Source organism: Pleuronectes platessa, chromosome 10 (genome assembly GCF_947347685.1).
Source record: "Pleuronectes platessa chromosome 10, fPlePla1.1, whole genome shotgun sequence".
In the NCBI taxonomy this organism is placed as follows: domain Eukaryota; kingdom Metazoa; phylum Chordata; class Actinopteri; order Pleuronectiformes; family Pleuronectidae; genus Pleuronectes; species Pleuronectes platessa.
The window spans coordinates 6,947,772-6,974,995 of record NC_070635.1 but is presented as its reverse complement, the minus strand read 5'-3'; the positions used below and the strand labels follow the sequence as shown (position 1 = coordinate 6,974,995).

The 27,224-nt window shown below is 44.0% G+C and overlaps 2 protein-coding genes across 4 annotated transcripts; both read right to left on the bottom strand.

Moving 5' to 3' along the window:
- Positions 1–7,895: 7,895 nt before the first annotated feature.
- LOC128449806 (eukaryotic translation initiation factor 4 gamma 1) lies at positions 7,896–9,425 on the bottom strand. The gene is made up of 2 exons (XM_053433114.1): positions 8,733–9,425; positions 7,896–8,567 (listed from the first exon to the last, which is right to left on the bottom strand). The coding sequence occupies exons 1-2, from the start codon at positions 8,946–8,948 to the stop codon at positions 8,061–8,063; spliced, it is 723 nt and encodes a 240-aa protein (XP_053289089.1). The 5' UTR covers positions 8,949–9,425; the 3' UTR covers positions 7,896–8,060.
- Positions 9,426–9,450: 25 nt separating this feature from the next.
- Positions 9,451–27,075, bottom strand: si:ch211-1i11.3 (mitogen-activated protein kinase kinase kinase 5). 3 transcript variants are annotated; one of them, XM_053433113.1, is made up of 29 exons: positions 26,603–27,073; positions 26,360–26,499; positions 25,631–25,818; positions 25,316–25,484; positions 24,981–25,087; positions 24,650–24,820; positions 24,367–24,479; positions 23,651–23,810; positions 23,290–23,440; positions 22,942–23,046; positions 22,603–22,652; positions 21,578–21,673; positions 21,016–21,100; positions 20,564–20,697; positions 19,404–19,531; positions 18,807–18,943; positions 18,601–18,706; positions 18,350–18,507; positions 17,758–17,956; positions 17,412–17,580; positions 16,941–17,106; positions 16,198–16,383; positions 16,002–16,107; positions 15,339–15,582; positions 15,038–15,150; positions 13,680–13,777; positions 13,508–13,584; positions 12,872–12,993; positions 9,451–9,995 (listed from the first exon to the last, which is right to left on the bottom strand). In XM_053433113.1, exons 1-28 carry the CDS (start codon positions 26,949–26,951, stop codon positions 12,897–12,899), a joined length of 4,002 nt encoding a protein of 1,333 aa, XP_053289088.1. In that variant the 5' UTR covers positions 26,952–27,073; the 3' UTR covers positions 9,451–9,995; positions 12,872–12,896. The 3 variants fall into 3 exon arrangements, with proteins under 3 accessions (XP_053289088.1, XP_053289085.1, XP_053289087.1); XM_053433110.1 differs by lacking the exon at positions 12,872–12,993 and having other exon boundaries at positions 26,603–27,075; XM_053433112.1 differs by lacking the exon at positions 9,451–9,995 and having other exon boundaries at positions 12,438–12,993.
- Between the last annotated feature and the right edge of the window lie 149 nt (positions 27,076–27,224).

The following is a 27,224-nucleotide window of genomic DNA, read 5'->3' as shown; positions in this document are numbered from 1 at the left end:
TAATTCATTTTGGGAAAAAAAAGTAGCTTTTATAGTTTCCTGTTATGGATTTGCAGTAGAAAAAATATTTGCAGCGTAAACACAACGACTCAGAGGTCATAAAAATGTGCTCTGTACTCGTCAAGTGCTCCATGGATCCACGTTTTTAGATCTTTTGTGCAGCCTCTTCATCCAAGCATTGAGACCCTCAGATCCTTTCAATCTCATTTCTATACCGAGCTCTTGAGCCTTGAGCACATACTCGCCCGTGAACACCTGTGCACACAAAACACTACTTTCTGCAGAAAAGCGAATCGACAGGATGTACCACAATATTATGTTATTGAGCTTGTTAAAGTTTTGTGAAGACATAGTGTGAATAGACTTATTTTGTTACGCTGGTTATGTCACTGACCTCGGAAAGTGGATGAGGCACAAACAAATGAAATGAAAAAAAAACGTCACGATGATTCATTTATTTTATTTCCCAGGAGCCACATTGATCAACACATGATCATCTGGCCATTATTTCATTTATAAACTAATAATATTGGCCTCCATCAGATGTTTTTAAATGTTGCATATCGTGAAAGTCTGCAGGTCTGACAGACACACAGAGATGCAGTCTGATGCCTTTATACGTTGTTTTTTTGCCCTCACATCATCGGCAGGCTTTAAACCTGCATCTCCTCCATAAGCAAACCACTCGTGACCCTCAACTGCACACAGGAAGTGGAGGAACCCTCCTCGTCCATCCACCGCTGAGTGCTCAAGAAAAGACTTGATTTTGGAGCTGCAGCTGCACCCCCCAATTAACACACACACAAACACGCACACACACACACACACACACACACACACACACACTGATTTCGTTAAAGGGCCACAGATCACTGTAAGAAGTTCAAGGATTGAAATGGAGCAGTTAACAGTGAACATCAATAAGACAGTTCACAAAATGTGTTGCCATGAAGAGACATGGTTGCATCAGTAAACAAACAAGAGTAACTATTATAGAGACAATAAAACTGGCTGAGTTGAGATCAAGTAAAATCAACTCAACTGATACTGCAGAAGAAAAGAGAGCTGCAGATGAGGCTTGATCTTCTCACTGAGTACTGGGTTGTTTGAGCAGGAACTGAGAAAGAACAATTTTACAGGAAGAACTCACGTGATCATGGAGGGACTGAGTACTGGAAGACATTTTATTTGATTAAAATGACAGTTATTTATTTGAGAACTGCTCACTAGGAGTTTCACTAGGAAAGTGCCAACTTGGCGTCCAGACAGCAACCACTTCTATAGGAATAATCCAAGTCAGCCAATTCCCATCGACCCAGAGATGCTGTCGAATGTGCTGAGAATTATTTTCTCAGTTTTACTTTATGAGGGTATGAGATCAAAGCAACTTTTAAATTTGACATTTGATGCCACTTCATATCTGTTTGTTCCACATTTTGCAATCAATCTAATAGTTGTCCGGACATTAAATTGCAAAAAACGATCTCATACTGGCAATACAAAAGAGTCCAGGAACACCAAAGTCAAATAACACAGTCATACTTGTACAATGCAAGAGTCTGGGGATCACCAGTATCAGCTGGCTTTATCTCTGGGGAGCATGAATGTTTGAGCAAAATCTCCTGACAATCCGTCCAATGGTTGTCGAGGGATTTTATTACGGAGAACTGCAAACAACAATACTGGCACTACACAAACATATGGGTATCACCAAGGTACAACTGGGTTCAGCCTCTGGGGACCATGAAGGTTTGTGCAGAAATTCATTAAAAAACAATCTAATGGTTGTAAAGTTATTTCAGCCATACTGCTACTGTATAAAAGCCGAATTGTTAATTTTCTAATTTACTCAAACACAAGGACAAATGCAACCAAATTACTATGACACCAGTGGGTGTAAGTTTAAATAGTTTACTTCCTATAAGACCAATGAAGAACCAAAACAGTTTCTTTCGCACACACTCTCTGTTCCGAGGAACATGGTCAGCACCACCGACATCGAGTCTAGAGGTCAGGTCCAGTGAAAGGCAAGGGTAAACCCTCAGCCTCTTAATGAAACAACAATAGCAGGAATGTCCCCAATGTCCCCAGAGGACGTGGACCCTGCCTACGTTATAGACTTCTCCACACACTATCTCTGCCTCTAGCAAACGGCTGGACTCCAAGCAGCAGGGGTGGGGTAGCATAAGGGGAGGGTGGAGCTGAGACTAACTCACTATGATGGTTTTAGTGCAGGAATATGTTTGTTTACACTTGTTTAATCTGTCGGAGCTAAAGAGGTTCAGCGGAGGCGGTTCTAAGGTTTCAGCGATATCATCACCGGAGTTGAGGTTGTCGGTTCAGTCCCAGAAAGTGACGCTATTTTTTGCTACACCACTGCCTCAAGTCATTATGGTCAGACGTCAGCGCCACGTGAAGGGGGCCCGCAGATTCAAATAATTTACGGCCGTGTTGTCTTTTGTTTCCTGTAGCGTGATTGAATCAGACACTACATCACATGTCACACTGGGGAAAAAAAGAGTGTGTGTGTGAGCGCAGGGAGAGAGGTAGAGGGAGAGATAGAGTGTGGGAGAGTTGCCAGTTGCTTTGTGTTTCTCTCTGGGGTGCTGGGAAATAAATTTAAAAAAAAGAGCACTGTTTGGTTTGAATCATCTGAGTTTAGTCTGCCTGTCATTGCGGGCTGGGGTTTTCAACAGGGCGGGGAGGTCCTGCTGTATCAGAAGGTCCACAAGCAAGAGTCCTGTAATTTGCATGTTTTAGATACAATGTGTTTGGACCTGCGGCGACGCCTCAGTGTGAGCGAGTGAGGAGACGACCGGAAAACATCCTCCATCTTTCTTTTGTTAGCAGGAGGGTAATGTAATGCAAATTTGTAGATCCCATTAAGTCGATGCATTCTTCTACTGACCCAAACTACCCAACCACTGCATCAGTATGACCAAGCAGAAAATGTGATGAAACCCTATGTTCTACTTCTTCGAGTCACCCAACGACCAAACAAAGGACAAGATGAGACGGCCTGAATCTCAGCTTTACAAAATATGTGACACTGATGTTTCTTTGCCTCGGTGCTCAAATGCACTTATTGTGAGTTCTTCTGCAGATGTTGAAATACATTTGCAGAAAGGTTGACCACCAAACACAGGAAACATTATAAAATCACTTTCACGGACTCCATCACAACTCTAGTGACGAGTGACCGAAGTATCCAGCGAAGTTAAAACAAGAAACTAGAGTCTACATCAACTATTTAAGATTGGGTGGATTTTTCCATATTTTTTTTCCATATAACAGCTGAAAGAATCTTGACAACTTTCAGCTTCTCAACCACTTTCAAATAGGCTAGATCCAGATTACAATTTGGATCTGCATTAAATTACACACTCTCACTGACAAATAAACCAATATGTCGGAATTTTCTATGCATTTCCTTTTGAGAAAGGCCCAATCTCAAAATGTTAAAGCCAGTGAATAAAAAAATCCTGTATTCGTCCACTGATCCGGATCCGCACCAAAATTCAGGAGCTATTCCCTCGCTCACTTCCTTCCTCCAAGTTCTGTGATGATCCGTTTTGTAGTTTTTCAATAATCCTGCTAACTAACACCATAAAACGTAATCTCATTGGTGGACGTAACATTAGGGTCTGAGGTCGACCAATAAACAACAGCATCAGTCTTTATTCATGGAATTGTCAGGTCTATTTTTAACTTCTATCACTTCAGACCGTTCCCCACATGGATGCACAATAAAGACGGCAGCTAACACAGGCCGCCGCTGCTAATAAACACCTCATGCACGGCTCCTCCTCGAAGGTTCTTCCCGGCCTCCTCGCCAACAGGTGGTATCACCATTGGCTCATTGCACTTCTTCCACGTGGAATGTGATTCCGCAGCAGTATGTCTCAAACAGCCCGGAGCCTGGCAGACCATGACGTAACGGCCTCAAAACGTGCCATCAGTCAGAAGCAGGGCCAAAACACGTGGAGTTGGCTCCTCTCTCCGCTCGCCCCCCGGGGCCCCTATCTATTCTCTGTTTCCTCATCTCCCTCCCTCCCTCTCTCCCTCCCTCCCTCTCTCTCTCTTCCACCCCAAGCCCCTCCACCGACATTCTGCTCCACCGCACTCCCTGTTTGTGAGTGCATGAATCGCTCCATTACACCATACCCAACTTCCAGCCCACTACCGATCCCACAACTGCTTCAATAATAGAACCCCCCCGCTCCTTGTGCTTTCATTTCCATGACAACCCACAATGACAGAGAGAGAGAGAGAGAGAGAGAGAGAGAGAGAGAGAGAGAGAGAGAGAGAGAGAGGGGCAAGGGGGGGTTAGCAGTGCCGTGAATGAGAGGGCGGGAGTGCTTTCCTTTGACCCCTGGTTCCATTTGTAAGGAGGGAAACCTTCACAACAGCCTGAGCTTCCGTGAGGTTAAACTGACCAATCAAGACAACGCAAGCAGCAACATGTCGCTCAGTCATCACACAAGGTTCAAACGGGCACGTTAACCTAATGTGGCCATTTTCCTTCTCAGAAGAACTTTATCAAGGAAAAAGAGACGATAAAAGAAGCAGAAAACACACAAGACTAACTAGAGGAAGTGCACAGATGTAATGAAGCAGCTAAATGTTGTGTCATCGTGCAAAGACATCCACAATGACAATGATGACAAGAAGATGCTTGGTGCAGATAATGCTGAGTGTCTTATTGCATGTTTAAATTGCAAACTCTCATACCGCAAACCTCTTGTTGACGGATGTTAAAATAATGACCTTCAGATTGTTACGATACAAAATTAACATGTCAAAATATTTCAATAATCCATTCAATGGTTGTGAAGATATATTTCACAGCATAATTTCCCAAAGGGTTATTTCATGCACAACAATAAAGACATTTCTATCTATAACAACAAGTTAATTCATGTCCTTTGTCACTTTTTGAAAGATCTCATCGATGCTAAAGGTCTTAAGGTCACTACACTGTGATTGAAATCAGTGATTGAGGGTCGCTCAGAACGAATGAGAGAGTGACACCAACACAACAGAGGTAAACAGGTCGAGCCACAGGGAAGATTTGCGACACACATGTAAACACAAAGGCTCTTACACATGTGTAAGTATGCAATCATGCACACACACACACACTCACACACACACACACATATAAAATTAATCTTTTAATTCAACTCCCTGGATTACGGCCAGGATTAATTCCTTAACCCGCCCCCCCCCAGAACTGGTGAGGGAATACTGCTGTAACCATTGTAGATGTGAATCCTTTATGTGTCAGTGTCATGTCTGTTGTTGTGGGCGATGCTTTCTCAGAACGTGGAACTGAGGAGATAATTTGACGATACTGACGTTCAGTTAATAGGTTCCAAAACCAAACCTCCAGAGGATACATCCTGCAGCAGCAATAGACAATTGTAAAATATTCCCTGAACATAAGTTGTAAGCAGAGAGCACATCCCTCCACTAAGGCCCAAGAGTCCCCTTGTGAGAATACACATTCATTTATTGATTACATGTGTTTGGATCTGCACCAAATTGCACACACTCATAAATATCAGTCCCCTTAACATGCCTGATCAATATCCATGAATTATCTTTATGAGAATAAACTAAAACTTGAAAAAACGCTGCATCATAGGCAGAAGGGCAGACGATAAAATCAGGGAATGGCAACCACTGAATCTAACAATATACAGATATGTCTGAAGCATGTGTGCGATAAATCATTCTATTTATACACGGGTGAAAATATCAACACAGTAAAATGCTTCGACACCCGAGGGAGTGGCAGCAATGCACAAAATGTTCTCCTAACGTGTCACGTGATCACGTTTCACACTCCACTGTAAAGCTGTGCGACTGGATCTGTGCATGCATGTAGTGAATGTGTGCGTAAGTAGTAAGAGTTAATTTGATCTCGTAAAACAAATGATGAATTGGTTTCTAACCAGCACTCAAAGCGATGGTGCACTCACGCCCGGTGACGGGGTTTAATCTGCAGAGTGCAGGAGAAAGTCTGAGCTGCAACACCACTGCTCTATTTTTAAATCAGCACCTACAGGGGATTGTCTTATTTTTCTTCCCCTTTGCACGTGAGTTCAGTCCAGGACAGCCGGGGAAGACCTGTCCCATGGGAGCTGGCAAGGAAGAGGGTGAGCTCACTAATCCCATGAGGTCCTGGGCCTCCCAGTGTGGCACCCACAACCCCCCCCCCCCCCCAAGACCCCAACAAAATCCTGCTGACAGCAGTGCTCATTGTTTGCCCATCGCTGGCTTAGCTCCACCTCCACGCAGAGCAGAGAGGGAGAGTTCATTATCAAAGGAAGAACAGAGGAAAATTTATGACAATAGAGATATATTTTCCTTATAGCCCACATTCACACTTAAAATATTTGCAAAACTAAAGAATGTGATAAAGAAATCCAAAATCTATTACAATGAGGACAAGGAGGTCGATGCAGGTTTCTGGACATCAGCTCCATTGTCAGGGTGAACGATAAGAGAACACTGTAACCTTGACTTTGAGCTTCTCTCTGTTGTGAACAGGTTTTCTCCTCCACGTTCACTCTGTGCATCCCAGCGTCTGATCAGGGCCAAACAGGCTGCTTCCCATTAGCCGGACAATCCTAATGCTATTGTTACAAAGCTTATTAGAAAACTCAAGGGGATTGCACGTACATTACATTCAATTATCTCTAATAAGACATGAGTTTGAGGCTTCTATCTGTGTATCTCTAAAGATTAACCTCCATTCATTTGAATTGGTCTCCCCAACTTCTTAATATTTATGATTTATTCTTTTATTTATTCATTCATTCACAGCCTCATTCTTTGGTGCATGATATGGCAAGAAGACAGCAGAATCGCATGCTCTTAAGTAAAGCCGACACTGACAGGATTGTGCGGACCCAGTGTCAGACTGTCCTACAATTTCAAATTCTCAGTTGCTCATTTTTCAGGAATAATCTCAGTTATTTGTCTGTCTATCCTATTATCTGGGAACTCATGAAGCGATGAATATATTCTTTATACGTGTACAAATAAGAGAAATAAATCCTTAAAGCACTGTTGTAATATGCCTTAATTTTAATGTCTATGTTGTGTTGACTATATATTTACATAACTCGAAGAAGCTCATGGGGCCAAGGAAGACAATCAGTGCAGTACTGCCTGTTGCATAACTTTTCATGTAGTGAGTGCATAGGACGTTTTGGCAGGCCAGGCCAACCCATCCATGCAACAACTGTCACACTTAAGCTACTGGAATCCTGAAATATGCTGTGAGTTTGTCTCCCAAAAGAAACACATTTTTAGTCCAGTGCACAAACATAAGCTCACAGACAGAGTCTCTGAGTTTCAGCAGACGATACTGAGCCAATTTTAGGAGTTTGACCTCTGATGCCGTATTTATTACACATGCACTGAAATGTCTAAAGGATTGGTTGAAAATAGTGTTATTCAACACAAAGCTGCAGTTTGTCTGTCCTTGTCAAATAATATCATGCTCTTGCTGATGATATAATAAAGCCAAGCTTTTTGTCCATTCATAAATATCACTCTCCAGAGGCTTATATTGAATATCCTCACAGCTTGAAGTGAAACTAGTGGTACACAACCAGCTGTTAGAAGATAAAATATGACATCAGTTATGTTTTTTTTACTGAATTCTCATTTGGATTTGATGTTCAGTTCAGAATAAGTACTTTTGTCAAATGTTGTCCCAGAAACTCTCCAGGCATCTGTGCTTTTCATTGATTATTGGGAAAAAGGGAAATGTATAAGTTGTATTTCCCACATGTGTTTTAATTGAAATGTGAGGGCAGCTGCATGCAAGACATAAAAACACCCAAATTAAATTTAAAACATTTTATTCATTAGTCGACAACATAGTACAAACCACAAACAGAGTACAGACATGATGTCACCCAGTGCAAATTATACAGAGTAGGAGGAGGGGTTGCAGTGGGGGGTTTCTGTCCATTTACAAATATCACTGTATAAGTTGTATAAGTGTATAAGTTGTATTTCCCACATGAGTTTTCATTAAAAACTTAGTGGGGGGTGGAGTATGCCATCTTCCTGGCATCCACTGTTTCCCTCAACAAAAGGGAGAGCCTTGGTGCCCTCTTCCCTTTCTCTGCGATATGGTCCAGCTGGTTATAGTAGGTGTCCATCACTTCCTTTTCCATCACCACCTCCAGGTCCTGCTGGATCATCTGGAGGAGCTGACAGAGGCCCTCAAGAGACGGCCCGTCTCCTTTCTGCAACAGCCTCCTGATGCAGCAGTGCATGGATTTCTCTGCCAGCACCTTGGAGAGGAACAGCTCCCCAATAAACCTCAGCATGTTAAGGAACCGACCGGAAGGTTTGGCGTTCTGTTGCTCTTCCCTCAGCCGGTCGGTGACCCTCACGTCCTGGACTGGCTTCAGGCAGGACCAACTCTCTTGATGAATGCCCTCCTTGTCCAAGTTCTTCATGAACTCTGCCTGGCAGTGTTTAACCAGCAGAGACCTGAAGGAGACGCTGACTGACCAGTCGGACAAGGACTGGAACTCCACCTGAAGAGGAGAAAACCATAAAGGAATATTAACACTAATGTAACTCACATACATACATAGTGATCAGTGTGTTAAATTAAGGTTACAACCTGCATACAAATACAAGGTGTCCAACTAAGTAAGAAACAGGATAAAGTAGCTTCCAGTCATAGATGCATCATTTACTTCTGAGAGGTGTTGACACAGCTCCGCGAAGACTGCAGCAGAGTCTGGTTTCTTCACGGCCCTCTTGAAAATGAGCTCAACCATTTCCTGCAGGTTCTCCTCAACGTCCAAGTCCTCGTGACTCAGATCCGTCACGAAGGCTTGAAAGTTTGCAGTGACGCAGCTGACGGACTCGTAGGAGGCAGCGCCGAGAAACCCCACGTGTGTTGGGATCATGTTGATTCAAATCAATCGTAGTTCTCTTCAAGGCAAATCCAAAGAAACGAGTTCAGGAGCAAGAACAGAGTTCAGGAGCAAGAACAGAGTTCAGGAGCAGGAACAGAGTTCAGGAGCAAGAACAGAGTTCAGGAGCAGGAACAGAGTTCAGGAGCAAGAACAGAGTTCAGGTGCAACGAGCCAAGTATTCCGAAGAGAACTGACTGAAAACTGACTGAAAACTGACGCTTATGTAGGGACAGACTTCAAAGGTATATGGCTGCTGCTTTGGTGACCTTCAGTGACATTCATCAAAGGAACAAAGCCTGAGTGATAACGTTCAAAAAAATTCAGAAAATGCCTATTTTTTTTTTTAAATGTACAAGTTTAATTTAGATAAACATTAAATTCAAACTTAACGGTTTGAGTGAAAAATCCCCGATGATGCTTCTGAAACTGTGTGTTACAAAAATAAAGTACATCTATTTATCTACATCAATTTAGATCTGGGGGGGGGGGGGGGGGGTTGGGGTATAGGGGGGCTAGTAGCATTCATGCTAATAAGGAACGATAATGCCTGTTTCATATTGGTAAATGTGTCGCTTTCAAGAGTTTTTACAACAACAGTTTTAATTTGGTCAAACCACCACGTGGAAATGTGTCCTTCGAGGGAAATCACTAGCACTAATATGGCAGGCAAAACGTTTGCAGCGCTGTTTGAAGTCAGTGGGCACGATGTACAGTCAGAGTCCGCCTCCGTGTCTTTATTGAACGGGTGTCTCCTCTTCTTCGTCAGCTTCTTCTTCCTCTCAGGCATTTTGAGGCTTTAACGCTCCTTCAACCGTCGCTGGACAACTTTAATGTGCGGGCAGTGAAATAAAAAGATCTCGGCTCGTAGCGTCTCAGCAAGTAACAACACTGAGATCGGACATGTTGGATACACGTTTGAGGGACTTCTTGCTTCCGTTTTAGTGCGAGACTACCACGGTGTTGTCTGATGCTCCACACCGCCTCCGGCCGCTCCGGGGTGGGATTACATGGTTACGTTGGCCGAGAGAGCTGAACGCACTGCAAATGAAGAAAACACTTTCTGTTAATAGCAACATTTGTTAGAAAATGGACACTTGCATCTGTAAATGCCTTTAATTTACATATAATCATTTATTGCACAGATGGGACCAGATCATAGTTCTTGTAAACATTGAATACATTTTCTTTTTGACTCATTTCAAACAAATGATTATGCTTGAAATCTTACCCCTAAATAGGATTGTTCCCTAGGAAATCGGTAAAATGTCCTTTTAAAAACCCTATTGAAAGGCAGGGATAAATCTAGTTAATCTAGATCCTCGGTTCCCAAACTGGGGTACATGTACCCCAAGGGGTACGCGAAGTGGTTCAGGGGGTACGTGGGGAGAACATTTTATCTGCGTTTTCAAAGTGAAAAAGCCCATTACATTTTCAAACTGAGCTATAAATAATCGCGCAATATTAAATAGTCTGAATAGCCAACTCGCATTGCCAAAAATACCCATATTCAGCAAAAATAATTACACTGCCAAAAATAGTTACAGGTAGGTTAGTGACCGTTAGTCAAAACTAGGGATGGGCATAATTAATCGACAATCGATTAATTGATCCTTAAGAATTTCGTAGATGACATTATTTTGTCATCTACGATTATTATAAGTCCTGAAATCCCTGACAATTTCAAAGTTTCAAGTGTTATAGGCTGTATACGTGCGTAGGGGGGGGGGGGGGGGGGGGGGGGGTACTTAGCTGGAGATTGAATGTCTGAAGGGGTACGAGACTGTAAAAAGTTTGGGAACCACTGATCTAAGACAATGGGACTCATTGTAAACGGAGCACGTTAGAATCAGTTTGTCAAACACGACGACAGCTGCTTTATGTGAGTTTACATTAAAGAAACAGAGAGAAATGTAAATATGTTTTAATTTACCCGCGTACAATATTACACTTAGTCATTTATAACATTATATTATTATAATATATATAAGAGGACTGTTTTCTGTATCATTTAAAAGATGTAGATACTCAAATAACTATTTGTCAAATGTCAAGAAAACCTTATATATGTATATATATATTTATCACAATAATAGTGAAGCAGCAGAGTGGAACAAGAGGACGGGATGACGCCTAATTCAATTTGGTTGATGACGTGAGTTCATTTTCTTTTTGACACCCTCCAAGGACACACGAGGAAGATTCCCAGCTTGATTTATCGGACTACCTCCTTCTTGTTGGTTCAGATTCTAGAGGAAATAAATAAAATGCTGCCATCTTCACTGTGAGAGGCCTGATCAGTCGTTTGGCTGCAGGGGGATAAAAATGATTGGCAGAGTTTTTTGGGACTTTGTGATGCTGATGAATAATGGAAGTCATAAACCGGGTAGAGGGGGGGGGGGTTGCTGTTGTTTGTGGGCCGCAGCATGTTGTAGACTAATTCAATCATTGCTTGACAATTTAATAAAATGAAAATTGTAGAGCATCCTCATTGAATATCATATTTGTTAGTCATACATCATCACGCTCCAATTGTCTGGTCACACGAGGCCATGTCAGAGGGATATGAACACTTCATTAGTCATTACAGTTACAGCCAATAGCTGAAAACCAGATAGTGACTAAAGCATTACTCATAAGAGTGAGTGCCACAACGCCCCGTCTCTCAATGAAGCCATTTCTCTATTAACAGAGCACTGGTGCCGACATGCAAGTGGCAGTTAACTAGTGTTTGTGCAGTTCATCGTGATCATGAAACATCCTGATCCGACACACGACTCCTGAGAAAACACAGCGAGAGATACTGAGGAAAATAAATCAGGTACTGACTGATAACTTAACTCTTACACTTACAAGAGATTTTGAATTACACCGATAATTCCAGAATATCTGATTTGCAAAATCCCTTTAACCACAGGACTGTCTACTTCAGTATGTATGTGATGTTGATAAGTGGATACAAATGTGCATTCATATCTATGTTTTCTTTAATTCTCCTCACATTTCAATACATCCAGGTAGACGGAAAATAACAATTTCATTGCATTAATAACTTTGAACCTTTGAACCTGAAAGAAGTGAAGACCTGACAAAATGAGTCATCAGGAAAAACAAGTCCTCATTAAAGCATTAGATCGACTCAGAGGAGTTGCTACAAGAGAAAACACGCACACACTCGCACGCACACACACACACACACACACGCACACACTCGCACACACTCACTCACAGACACTCACACACAGACACTCACACACTCACACACAACCACACACTCGCGCGCACACAAACACACTGTTCCTAGGCGATGTCAACACAGTGAAAACAGATGAGGAAACACGTGTGGAATTTAAAGACTGTCCACCAATTCATTACTTCTTCCAGCCGCTACGTCACAACCCCCCCCCCCCCCCCCCCCCCCCCCGCCCCCACTCCTTGTTGCAAACAAACAGCTGCATGCAGATAAGAAGCCAGTCAGATGGATTCGATGTTCCTGTTTATTATTTGAGGAGATTTAAACAGGATTCATGGTAAAAACAACAGGTTTAAATACAGAATACCCTTAAAAACTTAGGTCCGGCTAAGTTTTCTGTAAAACAGCCTCATGAGAAGGCATCTTTAAAATAATGTTGAGCTTCTTTGCAAATAAAGCAATACGCTACAACACAGCTTATTTATGAAGGTATAACTTCTTTTCCCACTTGCCAAAGCCCTGAGAAAATGTTAAAAAGAAATGCTAGCAAGTTTCTGGGTCCAGATAATTGTACATGCACAAAAACCGGAAGGAGCGATCAGTATGTTTAGAAAAATAAACATTCACGAGGTCCAGAAACGATTCGGCTGTACATCAGCTGTGTTCACCGCTGCTTCTCTTCCTCCAGATAACAGCACAGGACCGGCCTGTCAATAAGTCTGACCTTTGATGTACAACATCAGCGTCCATTAGAGGAGAGTGTCCTCGCTGTCCTCACTGTGTTTGCTGAGCTCGGTCTTTCTGCGAAGTGTGATGGTGGCCCAGAGTCGACAAAGCATGCCGCCTCTGAACAGGCAACATGGCACAGAGGAAAATAACTTTAAATAGAATTAAACATAAAACACATAACTTCAGCCTCTAGGGGGTTTCTCGATTACAACACTGACAAAAGACCTAGTTTGGTGATATTGTGAAGCAGCATAATAAACATGACAATCTGCTTTGCTTGAAGCTATAGAGCTAACGGTAAACAAGCAATGATTTCATTGTGCACTTGAATCAGGCACTGTGCATGGATGTTGGACATGTAATTGCCCCCCCCCCCCCTGAATAAATTGTGGCCCCTTTAATGCCCCTGATCTAGAAAAATCATAAGTCTGCCACTGCCCGAATGTTAAAGCAGAGACGGGCAAAGCCAGAGGTATATGACACAATAACCTTATGTTATATCTCATAGTGTCCACAGGAATCACCTCCAAGATCAACTTGACCTTAGACACTGTTCTGTCCTCACCCCCACCACCTCTGAGCCACTTCCCTTCTAACATCTCTGTGAGCCTGACGGGTGGAGGAGACTCACCTTATTCCACAATACATCAAATCGTCCCTGGAGGCCATGTGGAGGAGACCGTCCAAGGTGAACTCCTGGGAGAGCACCTAGAGAAAACAGGATCATGCAGGTGTGGATTAACGGAGGGTGGATGAGTAATACCAGCCTCAGCAGGAAGTAGAACAAGGAATGCAGAGTTTACCTTATCAATGGTATCTTGATCTACAGGGACAGACTTGAGCCAATGCACCAACGCCTTCATCTCTGGATTGTGTGTTTTCTGTGAAGCCGATTCAACTCCTGTAAAGTAAAGACATTAAAACACAACCTCAGGCTTCCTGTTCTGACACTTGGTGCAAGTTAGAGACATTAAATATGTCAAGGTATCAGTGTTACACACAGACAGAAACCCTCATTGTGTTTCCACGGCCAGACTCTAAAATCATTATCCGAACTGACGAGTCAAGTTTGAGCACATTAGCCGATGATGCGATGGTTTACGCCTCTGCCAGGAACCAGTCGAGCAGATATCCAGAGCCTGAAGCTGAGGTGTGGTTGGCATCCTCTGGTGCAAGTGTTCAGAAACAGTAATGAGGCATCACTCAGCGTACTGATGAGCCCACGAAGGGCTTGGTCGCCTCGGTGTAATCATGCTGCTGCTTGTGTGGCTGATCATCAGACTAGTTCTGACTAACTCTTAGGAAATGGCTAAAAACTAAGCAGATTTTCAAAGTGTTCTCATTATCCTCCATTTGAAGGTGGTTTATGTTATTTATCACAGATTACCAGCAGGGGCAAAACAAAGAGTTACTGGTTCTAAATCAAGGTGCCTAATGGTGACACTAGACCCAGATCATGTACATTTCCTTGAATGTTGAACCTGCTCATTGTCCTGGATTTGGAGGTTTAGACAGATTCTTTGAAAAGTCCACATAACAACTATTTAAAAAGGAAAGATTTGGATTTTTCCCAGTCTATTTTATTACATAAATACAATATTTAGAGGGTATGTTCCGATGTTACAGTTTCTTTTGGTTTTCCCCTTGAAAATGTCTCCTAATTACCTCTGCTCTACGATGAACAGTTACGTACAGAAAGAAAGATGTTTGTGGAATTAGTAAGTGGATTGCAAGATTTTTTACATCTTCACCAATTTCCAAGGGAATAATTAATGAATCTTGATGAAAACAATCATTCATGTTTAGAGGACTGGAGTTAACAGGAGTTAATTGTGGTTTCATATGGAGACAGTTGGCCGAGGTGTGTGCTCTACTGATTCTATTAGTGTGTAGAATTCACAGCGAGCAGTGAGTCAAGTCAAGTGATGATTACGTGTCTTTCCTGTCTCTTTCACGCTCTCCCCTGGTGCCACCACTCGGCTAAACCAAAGGTAAGAATGCATCTGACACAGGGGGATCTCCTGCTGTCTGCTACACGTGAGAAAGACCAACTGCTGACAGTGATTCACCTGAAAATGTCCAGAGTTCATGGGAGAAAACATTATCGACCTCATCTGGTGCTTAGACCATAGTGTCTGTGTGGTAAAACGGAAAACATTACCGTCCGTGATGGCCTCTTTCCTCAGTGCATCTATCTGTTCCTGTTTCCTGTGGACTGAGCTCCTGAGCAGATCCTGGTACTCCCTCTCCTTCTCACTCAGCTGACTCAGCAGTCTGAAACACAGACAGCCATCGTCACTCAGCAGAAACATCTCATTTAAACATCGATGTCTGATTGCGTGGCCATGAAAAGCCTTTTTATAGCTATGACTTCAACTGATGATTATTGTTGGACACATATTAAAACCATCGGAAACAGACGTAGCCCGGCATCGTGATAAAAAAGAGAAGCTGAGTGTCACCTTTGGGTCTCGAGTCGCAGCTCTCTGAGTTTCTCGCTGAGGGGACAGTTGGTTCTGAGGACCAGGTCTGTGGGAGAGAAGCGGTCGGCGGTGGGCGTGATGTCGTTTATCTCTTCGGTTTCCTCCAGGTATGCTGGCGCCTCCAGCTGGTCAGGCACGAGAAGCACAGGAGTGTCGGGGTCAGAACTCAGCTCCTCAGCGGTGCAGTCATTCTCAAACGAGGACTGCAGATGGATTTTCAGCTCTGAGAGGAAGAGATGGGGGCAGATGAACAGAAGCAACAATGACAAGGGGAAAAAATCACTCACAGGAATAAACAACTAAATAAATACATGAAAACCGACAATTCCTGCTGAACAGATGTTTTCCTTCCACGACCAGTGCAGTCAATCCAACATTTGAAGAAATTCCCGAAAGGCAGACTCGAGATGAAATGTCCAAGAGGCCGAACACATGTTTTGTGAGGCCACTGTGACCTTACAACACCCAAATGTAGTCAGTTACTCTGTCAGTTTAGTGTTCCAACTGGTGCCACGTGGAGAGGAAGACACAAACACAACTGGATGATATTGACGTGCTTATCACCTCGAGTATCTGCTTGTCACTCTCTTAGAATTAAAAACCCATATTCTTGCACTCGTGTAGAAAAAGATGGAGCTCTACCTGGTAGCAGCACACAGATGGCGTCCTGTACCGCCTGCCTCAGGAGATTGTCCAGAGCAAACATCCAGTGAGGTTTCACCTGCTGCTGCTTCAGAACCTTCTTCACCTGCGTGCACAGCGGTTGGTTTAATTCAACCCCGATAAGACAAAGACATCTGAATAATCACCAGAAGAAAAAGTCTGCGAGCTGACTCACTGCATCTTGGAAGCTGAACAGCACCGCCTGCAGGCTGTTCAGAGGTACTGTGGCTGCGAGCAGGGCGGCCCGGACATCCAGCAAACCACCGGTCAGCTGCTTCCTGTCCGGGGAGTGGATGTTGTCTCGCAGGCAACCAATGAGCTTGGTGATGTGGTCTGCAGAGAGCGATGACCCCTTCCCAACCTTTGGACAGAAAAAAATGAACTCATAGATAAACAGAAATAGTAACACATTTTTTTTTTTTATTGTTCTCATACTGGAAATAGTCATAGACAGGAAACGAAAACAAGTGTACTGTTTGTTCTGGAGCAAAGTGTTTTTAAGACCAATGCCAAAGTAAAAAGAGGGGAAAATACCTGCAGGCTCTAGGTTATTGTCTTGTTATTAACTTTGCATGCCAACTTTAATATTAACTTTCCAGTCACTGCAGATAGTCGTGCCGTGCGGTTGCTCAAACACACACAGGTCCTAATATTGTTTGAACGGAGCAACAACATGTCTGAGCATCTTGAGCAACAACTTTCCAAAGACGGGATCCAAATATTCAGAGCTCGTTTGAGGAAACACGTCTTTTGTCAATTAGCTCAGACTTTGTTGACTCTGATAAACAGCGTCTGTGAAATATAATAACTAACCAAAACTTAATGATGAATCAATAATCTGTCTGATAAAGAACTTACAGTTAACAGATTTCAACACAATGTTCTGTTGTGACTTTATAAACCCCGACCCCCACCCACCTGAGGCACTGACTCCTGTATGTGAGCGATGACGTGACCGATGTCGTCGGTGAGAACCCGGTGCAGAGTTGCTCTTCTCTCGCTGTCCTTCCTCAGCATGAACAGACCCATATTCTCCTCTGTTGATGCAGGACTGCACATGTCTAATGTCGAGTCCTCTGGTATTCTGGACAGCAGGTGGCAACAGAGAGGTAAAGCACACCACGTCAACAACAGAGATGCAAGAAAAACAAGTGGTGGAAATGCTTAGAAATAAAAACACATGAAGACAGCAGCAAGATATTAAAATTAATACATCACATCTATGCATTTCACAGGCAAGTTATGGTTTATTTTGGCAGTAGATACTGTGATGTAACACCAAAAGGAAGTAGCCTCAACAGAGACCCTGACTGAAGCCTCACTGTGGTTTGCCACGTATGTAAGATCCTGTTTGATTCTGCCAGACGCAGAGATAATATTCAAACTCACGGCAGGAAGCTGCTGGTGCTGGGGGGGCTCTCGGAGGCTTCACGTGTTCTGAGGGTGTACAGGCTTGTCCGGAGGTCCAGGGAACAGGACAGGTCGATGGAACCTGAGTATGAATCAGTGTCCTCCACCAGGATGGAGATGGGCACAGAGAGGCTGCGCTGATAGTCAGCTGCAAAACACAAGACGGTTATTAGTGGCTTTGTATCTCTGATCAAAATCTCTGATAATATCACACAAAATATGTGCAATAATAAAGGTTTGAAAGCGATGTGAAAATAAGATCAACTGACAAAATGTGTAACAGAAGAGCAGTGTGTGAGTTTAAAGTGCAGTGAGGTCTCATTACTAGAAAGGGATTCTTTGGGTTCGGCTTCCTGCGGAGCCCTGGCCTTCTTCCTGGGGGACGACCTGAGGAAGGCGTTCGCCAGCAGCTCTGTGGCCGTCGCTCTGTCGTCCGGGTTTGGATCGAAACTGTTCATGATGAAAGCTTTGGCCTCGTCCGACATGCACTCAGGAACCTTGGGGTGGATCTTAAACATGCCAACCTAGACAGGAATGTGTAAAGGTTACTTGCAGAGTTTATCATCATTGATCTGTAAAGGAAATAGTTCATATGTCCATTTAACTTTCATTTTAGAAGACAAAAAGGTGGAAGTTATAACTTTCATTAAATAAAGACTACAGCAATATTATGTGCTAAATGCTTATATCACCACGCTAACATGCACAAACAGACAACACAACACACACACACACAACTCTAGCATGCATCATCTGGGCATCATGAATGTCTGTGAAAAACTTTTCAGTCCATCTAAAGATTGAGTCCAATTATCTGTATCTCCGTCCAAATCCATTAAAGTCCCTCTAACAACCACAGAAACATTCACATCTTTCACATTTCAAACTATCTGACAGAACAACTTTCCCTTCTTCACCTTGAACATGGCCGCCTGGGGACTTCCCAGCTCATGAAAGGGGGGTTTGCCTGTCGCCATTTCTATAATTGTGCAGCCGAGGGACCAGATGTCAGCCGGCTTCCCATAACCCCGAGGCCCCTGGTCTATAATCTCTGGGGCCATATACTGAAGAGTTCCTGGTGAGAAATCACGAAAAAATGACGAGAATGCAGCGACTGTAAATCACTTCAGAAATAAAAACATATCTTTATATATAAGCAGCGTCTCACCAGCAAATGTCTCAGTACAGGGGTTGATCCCTGCTAAACGTTTGGAGGTTCCAAAGTCAGAGATCTTCAATACTCCACTGTACGTGTTGATTAATACATTGTCCCCCTGCAGCACAGATTCATAATCTCACATCAAGTTCTATTATGCAAAATTAAAACCTCTCATGTGACGTGTTCCTCTCAGTGTCTCTGGGTGTTCAGCTCACCTTGATGTCTCTGTGGACGATCTGATTGTCGTGGAGATACTTGAGCCCCTCCAGGATCTGCTTGGTGTAGAATATGATGGTGGCCTCGTTGTCTTTCAGAGGCCCCCATTTGGAGCGCAGCAGAGATGACAAACTGCCTACGAGCAATAATGGGAAATAGAAAATGCTGGTTCATTTATAGAATAGCATTTAATAGAATATTGTGATAAATAAGTTTTTCCTGCACGTTCAAAGGGGCTGAGGAGAAAACAAAATATAAAAGACACTAGACGATGTTCATTTTTGTTTTTGTGGTAAATTGGGTGTATTTCTCAACTCTTAGCTACACCCGGTGATGTCAGACAAACATGTGGTCACTGTCCCTGGCTCCCATGGGCAGGATTTCACTGGAACCAACAACTTCCCTAAACCGGTTTCCAGTAGACATTGCATAATCACACATGCATTTGAATATCTCAACACATCACCGAGGACAGAGGGCAAATTCATTTGTTTTTAGAGTTGGGTAACGTTTTATGTTTCCTCCAGCGAGGTGCGATCTTTCATTAAATATTTCAAGGCGGTCAAACAGGTTTGTTGAACTGCTGGGATCACTACCTCCTGGAACTTCCTCCATGAAGATCTTGATGAAACCGTCCTGACTCACGGAGCCCAGGTACTGCACGATGTTCCTGTGTTTGAGCCTCTTGTGCAGAGCGATCTCCTCATGCAGGGGCTGCGAGTACCTGGAACACGGGCAACAAAGACAGGTTTGACCGGAGGCTTTCTTCTTTGCTTAAACACCTCATTTGGAAATGTAAGTGAAAGTGACAACTGTAATTGCAGGGTATAACAACGTGTTAGGCTTGGGCAGTAAGACAATATCAACAATTATAATAATTACAGCAATATTATAGTCATCGTTCATTGTGTGAGCACAGAAAGGAGGAATAACATGTAAGAGTTTAAAACTACAGCCTTATCTCAGGAGCAAAAAAACTGTGTTTAAACTTAAGAGAAATTGTAATTTTACATTTATCTTGATATTATAATTATTAATATAGACTGATATGTGATTTTTTCATTTGATATCATTTTTAGCCATATTGCCCAGCACTCCGTGTAATATAAACCATTTCTAACCCAGACCAAATTAATACTACATTGCTGATACGTGCAGTTATTGCTGTTAATGATGCTCTTTTTAAAATGTCCATTCAGAAATTGATGCTGAGAGGACTTGACCATTTAAAAATACATTCAGCACTCTTCCCCTGAACAACCCTAACCAGCCAGTGCACGATGTCACATGACAGCTGCTGTTGCGCCACACTGAAAGCCCCCCCCTCTGTTTTTCGGGATCTTCACGACTTTCCGCTCAGCCTGATGATTACCACATCAGAGGAGCGATAGAAACAAACACTCTGCTGCAGCTTGGACACAGAGAGCTTTGGCTCAAGTGCATCTGAAGATCATTTAAAGATCACATTTCCCTTCCACTGAATCATTCCCATGTGCCACTGACTGCAGCACAGGCCTGAGCTCTTTGTGCAGATTGTGGAGTGATGTGCAAAGAATGAAAACTAAACACGCATCCACCTCCCCCCCAAAAGTTTCCTAAAGAGCAGCGGGGATCCAGAGCGTGCCAGTGAGCGTGGCGCCTGCCAAATCCTGTCCCATTATGGCATTATGGAAAAAAACACATTAACGTGAGAAACACTGGAGCTCAGTGTCTCCCAGTGAGACACGACTCAGACTGAAAGAGGTTTGTCTCGTACGTGCTGTCCTTCTCGGGGATCTCTTTGATGGCGATGCGTACTTGATTGCTCAGGTCCCTCCCGGCGTAGACCACACCGTACGTCCCTCTACCCAGAACCACCTTGTCCCCGTTCTCATTGGTCTCATAGATGTACTGTGGGATGAGAGGAGGTCGGTATGAATGAGAATGCACAAGTAGTGTAAGAGAGGAAATGTTACGAGAACAGATGTTTCATTTTAGTCCCGTATTTTAAGAATAAAAACAACAGTTATATTTTGGTTAGTTTATCAATTTGACTAACAAAAACAGTCGACGGGGCCAAATTATGATCATCATCAGAAGGAATGTCTCAGTTTCGGAGAATTAACATTTTCTCCAGAAGTAAATAATCCTTTTTTTTTCTGCTTGTTGAAGCGAGTCCTCAAACAGAGCGCACCCTGCGTCAGAGGAGTGAAGGGCCGACAAACAGACCTCGAGTATTCCTTCAGTCTGACGATTCATGTCCTGAGCCGAGTCCTCAGCCTGCTGGAGCAGAGAGTTCACCAGCTCGCAGAAACTGGAACAGTGGGAAAGAAGACAGTGACGTGGATGAACATGTGCTCTCTGGGAATCGTGTGGTTGAAATGTGTTTCAGGGAGTATAAGTAAATAAACTAAAGAGAACAACAATTACATAAGACGCAGCTGTAGCCTTTACACGTAAAATCCAGTGTTTAGAATTTATTTTTGTCATAAAATCCATAGAGGAATCCATTTCCAGGAACGTTTCTCTGCCTGCCCGCGAATGAATATCCTAATGAGCCTGAATGTGTGATTACAGCAGGATCGTGTCCGGAGAATTCAGTGCAAAGACAGTCTGCAAAGCTTGATCACCTATTACCCTGTAATGATCTGTTGCAGGTTCCAGGCTGCAGGTCTTTATCTGCACAGTCAGTGGGCCAGTAAATATGTCACTGCCTCTCACGCACACACACACACACACAAGCACACTCACTCTGCCCTGCTGTATCTTTGAACCTTCATTAGTCGCTCACCCTTCGCAGTGAAGCTCGGAGGGGAAGCAGAGCTGGAAGTCGTCGGAGTTGTAGTGGACGTACAGGAAGCAGCTCCGCTCATCAATCTTTGAAGCACTTAAGAGGGAAGAACACACAATTTTAATTATTCTAAGATGACAGGACTCATAACAAATCCAGTTGAACCACTCACAACCACATGCAGCGCAACACATTCATATTTTTCCCCATATTAACTGTTTGACTGATAAATGTTTTGGTGATTCCTCATGATCACTCATTACTGACGTTACAGCACAAGCACGACAAAACAAGTAAACAAGGACCCTCCTCTAACAGAATGCCTGCCTGCCCCCCCCCCCCCCCTCTTCAGAGCACATGCCCCTGAGGACCTCGAGGACCTGGCGCCTCTGAGGCCGACCTTTGTATTTGGGCCTTTTAGCTCTATTTCCCTGAGCGTCATCTGTTCAGCCTCCTCGGCATCAAAGTCTGGGAGCGCGCACAAACACACATAAATCCTCACTGCTGGTATTTCATGTGATAAGATGACGATTTTAAGAAACGGGAGAAAAATAATTTTGTCACAGGGTCTCCAAAAATAGTCTCAAAATACAACTACATGTTGGAGCTGGGGATGGTTAGCTCGAATTAACCTTCTACTAAAAAGGATGCATGCACCGATTGAAAGCCTCTGCTATCAACCCGTTTCCTGCTGCAGGGAAGCAATAGCTCCTGTTTGAATTTCAGTATCAGCTTTAGGTCAACAAACGGTGGGAAGTAATTGATTCAATCAGTAAATGCAGATAAAGTGTTTTGGGGGTAATGCTGAGAAACTGCCCTTGTGGCCAATCTGCATACGAGTCCAAAGTACAAAGTGGATGAACAAAAAGCTGCATGCAAACAGCAGCCTGGAAATCATATTGACAGAACAAAAATCCCACCGACAGCCAAGGTTTCCCAGACAACCCCTGTGTTTTGGGTCCTCTGGCGCTGCCGTCGGCCGGGACACACCCAGAACTGAGAGCAGATGCTTCACTGCACTTTACCTCACTCCGCGGATTGCAGAGGCCGGGAAAGTCCACTGGTGTAAGCCTTTCTGTGGAAATCAAAAAGACGACGTAAGAACAAAGAAGGAAAGGAGCAGGTTTTGCATGTATGCACAGAGGTGCAAGAAAAGAGAAAGCAAATAAACTTCCCCGGGAGGAAGGAGGATCATAAATGTGTTTCACGCTCAAGGCAACACACCTACACCCGTCCTGGATTAAACATTCACCGGATCATAAATTCATGTAAGAAAATGTCCTTCGTCCTTGTCCACTGAGAGTGTACTGCAGGTCACACATCAGTCAAGAGGGAGGCTTGGTGGAGACAGAGGGTCTACATACCTTTAAGGCTGTGACGTGTTTCAACTGGACAGTGCGACTTTCATCGTCCTCACTCACGCACACGATAGCCGGTTGTAGGACTTTACTGGGCTCCAGAATCAGCACCTGGAAACCAGCAGTTCACAACATAAAATCTATTTCAAATCATTTAGAACGGGGCAACATGGCGAGAAGGTTGGAGATCTGGTTTCAGCCGGGGTCTCTCTGTGTGGAGTTTGAATGTTCTCCCTGTGTGTGTTTTTCTTTTTATCTGGGCACTCCGGCTTCGGTGTGTGTGTGTGTGCGTTGACCAGATACAAGCTTACAGAGAGTTGTCAGTTTTTTGTTATCTATTAAATGTGGTCTTACCGGGCAGCGGCCTGTGGAGACCGTGGGTTTACAGGTCTGCAGCAGCAGCTCCATCCAGAAGTCCACGGTATCCTGCTTAGGAGCCTTCACCTCCGGCGGCTTGGCAAACTGACGGTACAAGATGTACGTCTCCATAATAGATCCCACGTACCTCAAGAGGAACACACAACTCTCATTAATCCACATTAGATGAATATGAAAATAAGGCCGGAGGAATATTTCTAATCCACAGGGTTGTCTTTTTTAAACTTTTTAATCAAAGCAGTCAAAATGAAACACACATGCTCTGGTGACTGAAACCGGATGATGACGATGAAACATCCTGATAAGTGCTAATCGAGATCTGGTGGTTAGGCCTCACCATATCGGAGCCTTAAGCCGGTAGAGCTTCTCCGAGGCCTCGATGACTTTCCTGTGTTCGTTAACTAAGATGTTGGCTCCGAGGTAGAAGCCGACATCCCAGTAGTCCCTCATCATCTCCAGGCTCCCCTTCCGGCCAAGCAGGGAGCTCAACGTCACTCCTAGACAGCAACGCATGGGCGCGGCACAAATCAACATATGAACCAAATGAATCAGCACAAATCATTTTACAAACACGAATTAATGGATGAACATAGGAAAACACATGATGCAGCTACAAGCTCATTCAGTTGGAAAACGAAAAAGTGTAGCATATATAAGGATAATCTGTGTATCACATATTCTATAACACATCAATAGTATGTTTCATGACACAGTAAAACTAGAGACCATGAAGTTGTATTGTGTCCACATGCTCAAAGATTTGTGTTTGTATTCAATTGTCTCAGAAATACGGAAAAGAAATTGCCTCAAAATATGCAAATGCACATCACATGATCTGAAAGTGAAAAATAACATTTGCAAATATGAACAAACATATTATAACTCTTGGTGCTCACAAATGCGCATGCAAGTACACACACACATACACAAATACCAAACAATTTGTGTACACTTTGATTATTTTTCTTTTAAATCATTGTATGCATTTGAAAATCATAGTTATTTCCCTTGTAGATCATGTGATGCACATTTGTGACCCATTTTGTCTCTCACCTAATTTACGCAGCTCTATAGAAGTGTCAAACTCGTGGCCGGCTGCCATCAGGAGGACCACGTTGTTAATGCCCGAGTGCAGAGTGGGCTCGGTCTCGAAAGCTCGTCCATACCTGAGGAAACAACACAAAGATAAACACTATGAGGAATATACCACTGCACCAAGACATAGGGGGCACAGATAATAATGCAACGTAAACGTGCTGCAAATATAATAACACCAGGCAGATGTTAAATACCTTAAGTTCTCATTAGGTACAAATAACACACAAAGGGGTCGTACCAATAGCACGCCTGGTCCCTGCTGCTCTGATCGGTGAACGCGGAGCTCATGAACGTGTCTTTGTAGATGCGTCCACACAGGCAGTAGACATCTGATGCCACCTTCCCCCCCGACTCCACCATGGGCAGAATGTTTTCCAGAGCTTTGCTGCGATCTCCAGGGTGGTTCCTCCTGACATGGGATCAAATGGGATGGTATCAGCTGACGAAAAGCCCATGATACTTCAAAAAGGCTGAATAAAGACTTCAGGGTGATGGTTATAAAAATACTTTAAAAAGGCAGAAGGAGAGATTCCAGCCGTTTACTTATAGAACAATAGGAGCCACGTTACCTGTTGAGAGCAAATATGTAGTGAAACTGGATATTCTGATGTCTGGATACCAAACACATGGGCAGGTGCTTCAGAGTCTCCACCAGATTTATTATGGCATCGTAGTCCTGCAATGAGACGGTGTGGAATTACCATGCATTATTAACCAGGCTCACATTTGATGGCATGCAATACTCAAATCTATTACAAGAGATCCTTTGAAACCTCAGTGGTGTTACATCTATACAGGCTTTTACCTCGATTTCGTATCATTGTTAATATACAACTATAATTCCACAATAAAGAATAATTACTTCCTGCATTTATCTCCGACACAGATGCACACACACACACACCTGGATGTCCCTGTAGGACAATATCAGGTTCATAACTATGTCGGGGGTGAGCAGCTCCACGCTGTCCAGGCGTTTCTGGATGTTGCTCAGCTCGTCGCTCAGGGCCTGGCCGCTGAGCCGCTCCCGGGCCATTCGGATCTCGTGCCGGATCGACTCCTTGAAGTACTCGCTGTCAAGAGTCAAGAGCAGAAAGGTCATTTAGCATCAGACTCAAGCAGCCAGTTCCGGTGTGTGCAGGTGCGTGTGTAATCTGAGAGGATGATGTTTTTGGCAAAGCACATGTCGGTGAACGGAGCCGTGCTGCGAGCGCCTGACCTGGACTGAGTGTGAACGTTGCTCAGCAGATGCACCAGCCTCTCCACCAGCGGCTTGAGGAGAGGCTCCAGCTGGAAGCTCGGCTGGATCAGCTCCTTGATGCCGGTCATTATCGTGGTGTCGCAGGCGAACACTTTACCCTGAGGGGACACTACGTACGGGATGAAGGTGTAACTTCCACACTGCTCCTGGAGGACGACAACACACACGTCACACAGGGACAAACTCACACACACACACACATCAGCGGGCAGTTGTTTTGCTTTTAATACTATTTCAGTTCATATCTTACACACATACAACTGATTTCAAATTATCTTTGGCGTTTATCATTGATATAATATCTTCTTCATCTTCATCATATAAACAGGAAAGGAAAGGATAGAATAGAATAGAACAGAAAAGAACAGAATAGAAGAGAATAATATAGAAAAGAATAGGACAAAATGGAACAGAACAAAATAGAATAAAAGAGATTAGAATAGAGCATAATAGGATAGAAACGAATAAAATAGAACAGAATAGGATAGAACAGGTTGATGTGAAGTTACCTTGAGAGCCTGCAGGTCTTGTTTGTAGAATAAAACAGAATAGAACAGAACAGACAGTAGATGGGTGTGTTGTTACCTTGAGGGTCTGCAGGTCACTGTGTTGTTTGTAGAATAGAATAGAATAGAATAGGATAGGATAGGATAGAATAGAACAGACAGTAGATGTTTGTGTTGTTACCTTGAGGGCCTGCAGGTCACTGTCCTGTTTGTAACAGTACAGAATGATGTTGTTGGTCATGCTGAAACTTTCCCTCACTCCCAGGTGATAGAAGAGGGAGGGCTGACAGAAGGAGTCGCTCATCTCCACCACCGCTACGTCTGTGGAGTAAAAACGTCAGTAAGTTTTGAGTAAAGTTTGCGTAATTTGGCGCAGAGAAGCTGTCTGCCCGCGGCGTGCGTGTGTCCGCGTGCCTGCACTTGCCTGCGTTGTAGAAACTATCCAGGATGTCGGTGGTCCCCAGAGAGATCCGCTCGAACGGGATGGTCTTGAAGGCGGCGTGTGCGTCCGCGCACGCTTCCTTCAGACTCTTCAGGGACAAGTTCTCCTCCGTCTGCGGCACCGACGCGTCCTCGTTCACGATGTAGGCCACGGACACCTCCCTGGTGCGGCTCCGCGGGGACACGAGCTGCTTCCCGGGGCCGCTGGAGCTCAGTTCCATCGCCAGGGAGTCCTGCCAGAAGCTCCCGGCGGACACACGCACCGGGTCCTTCCTCTTCACCTCGTGCAGACTCATGCGCCGGCTCATCCTCCTGCGCTCCGTGGTGAACATCTTCTTCTTCTTGTCTCCGCGGCTCGGACTCAGCTCCTGCCCGGGTCGGGGCTCGCTCGTCTGGGTTGCGTGTTTCTGAAAGTTCCCAGGTGTGTCTCCGCCTCGGCTTTCACCTCCTGCCACATTCCTGCTGCTCCTCTCTCCGCTCGACCCGCCCCCCTCGGCTGTTCCTGCTCCACCCGCCCGCCCGAGCGCCGGTTATAGACTGAAACCAAACGCCTCGGCTCTCACATGACCCCTGCTGCTGCCACCGTACATTACTGAATGAAACAA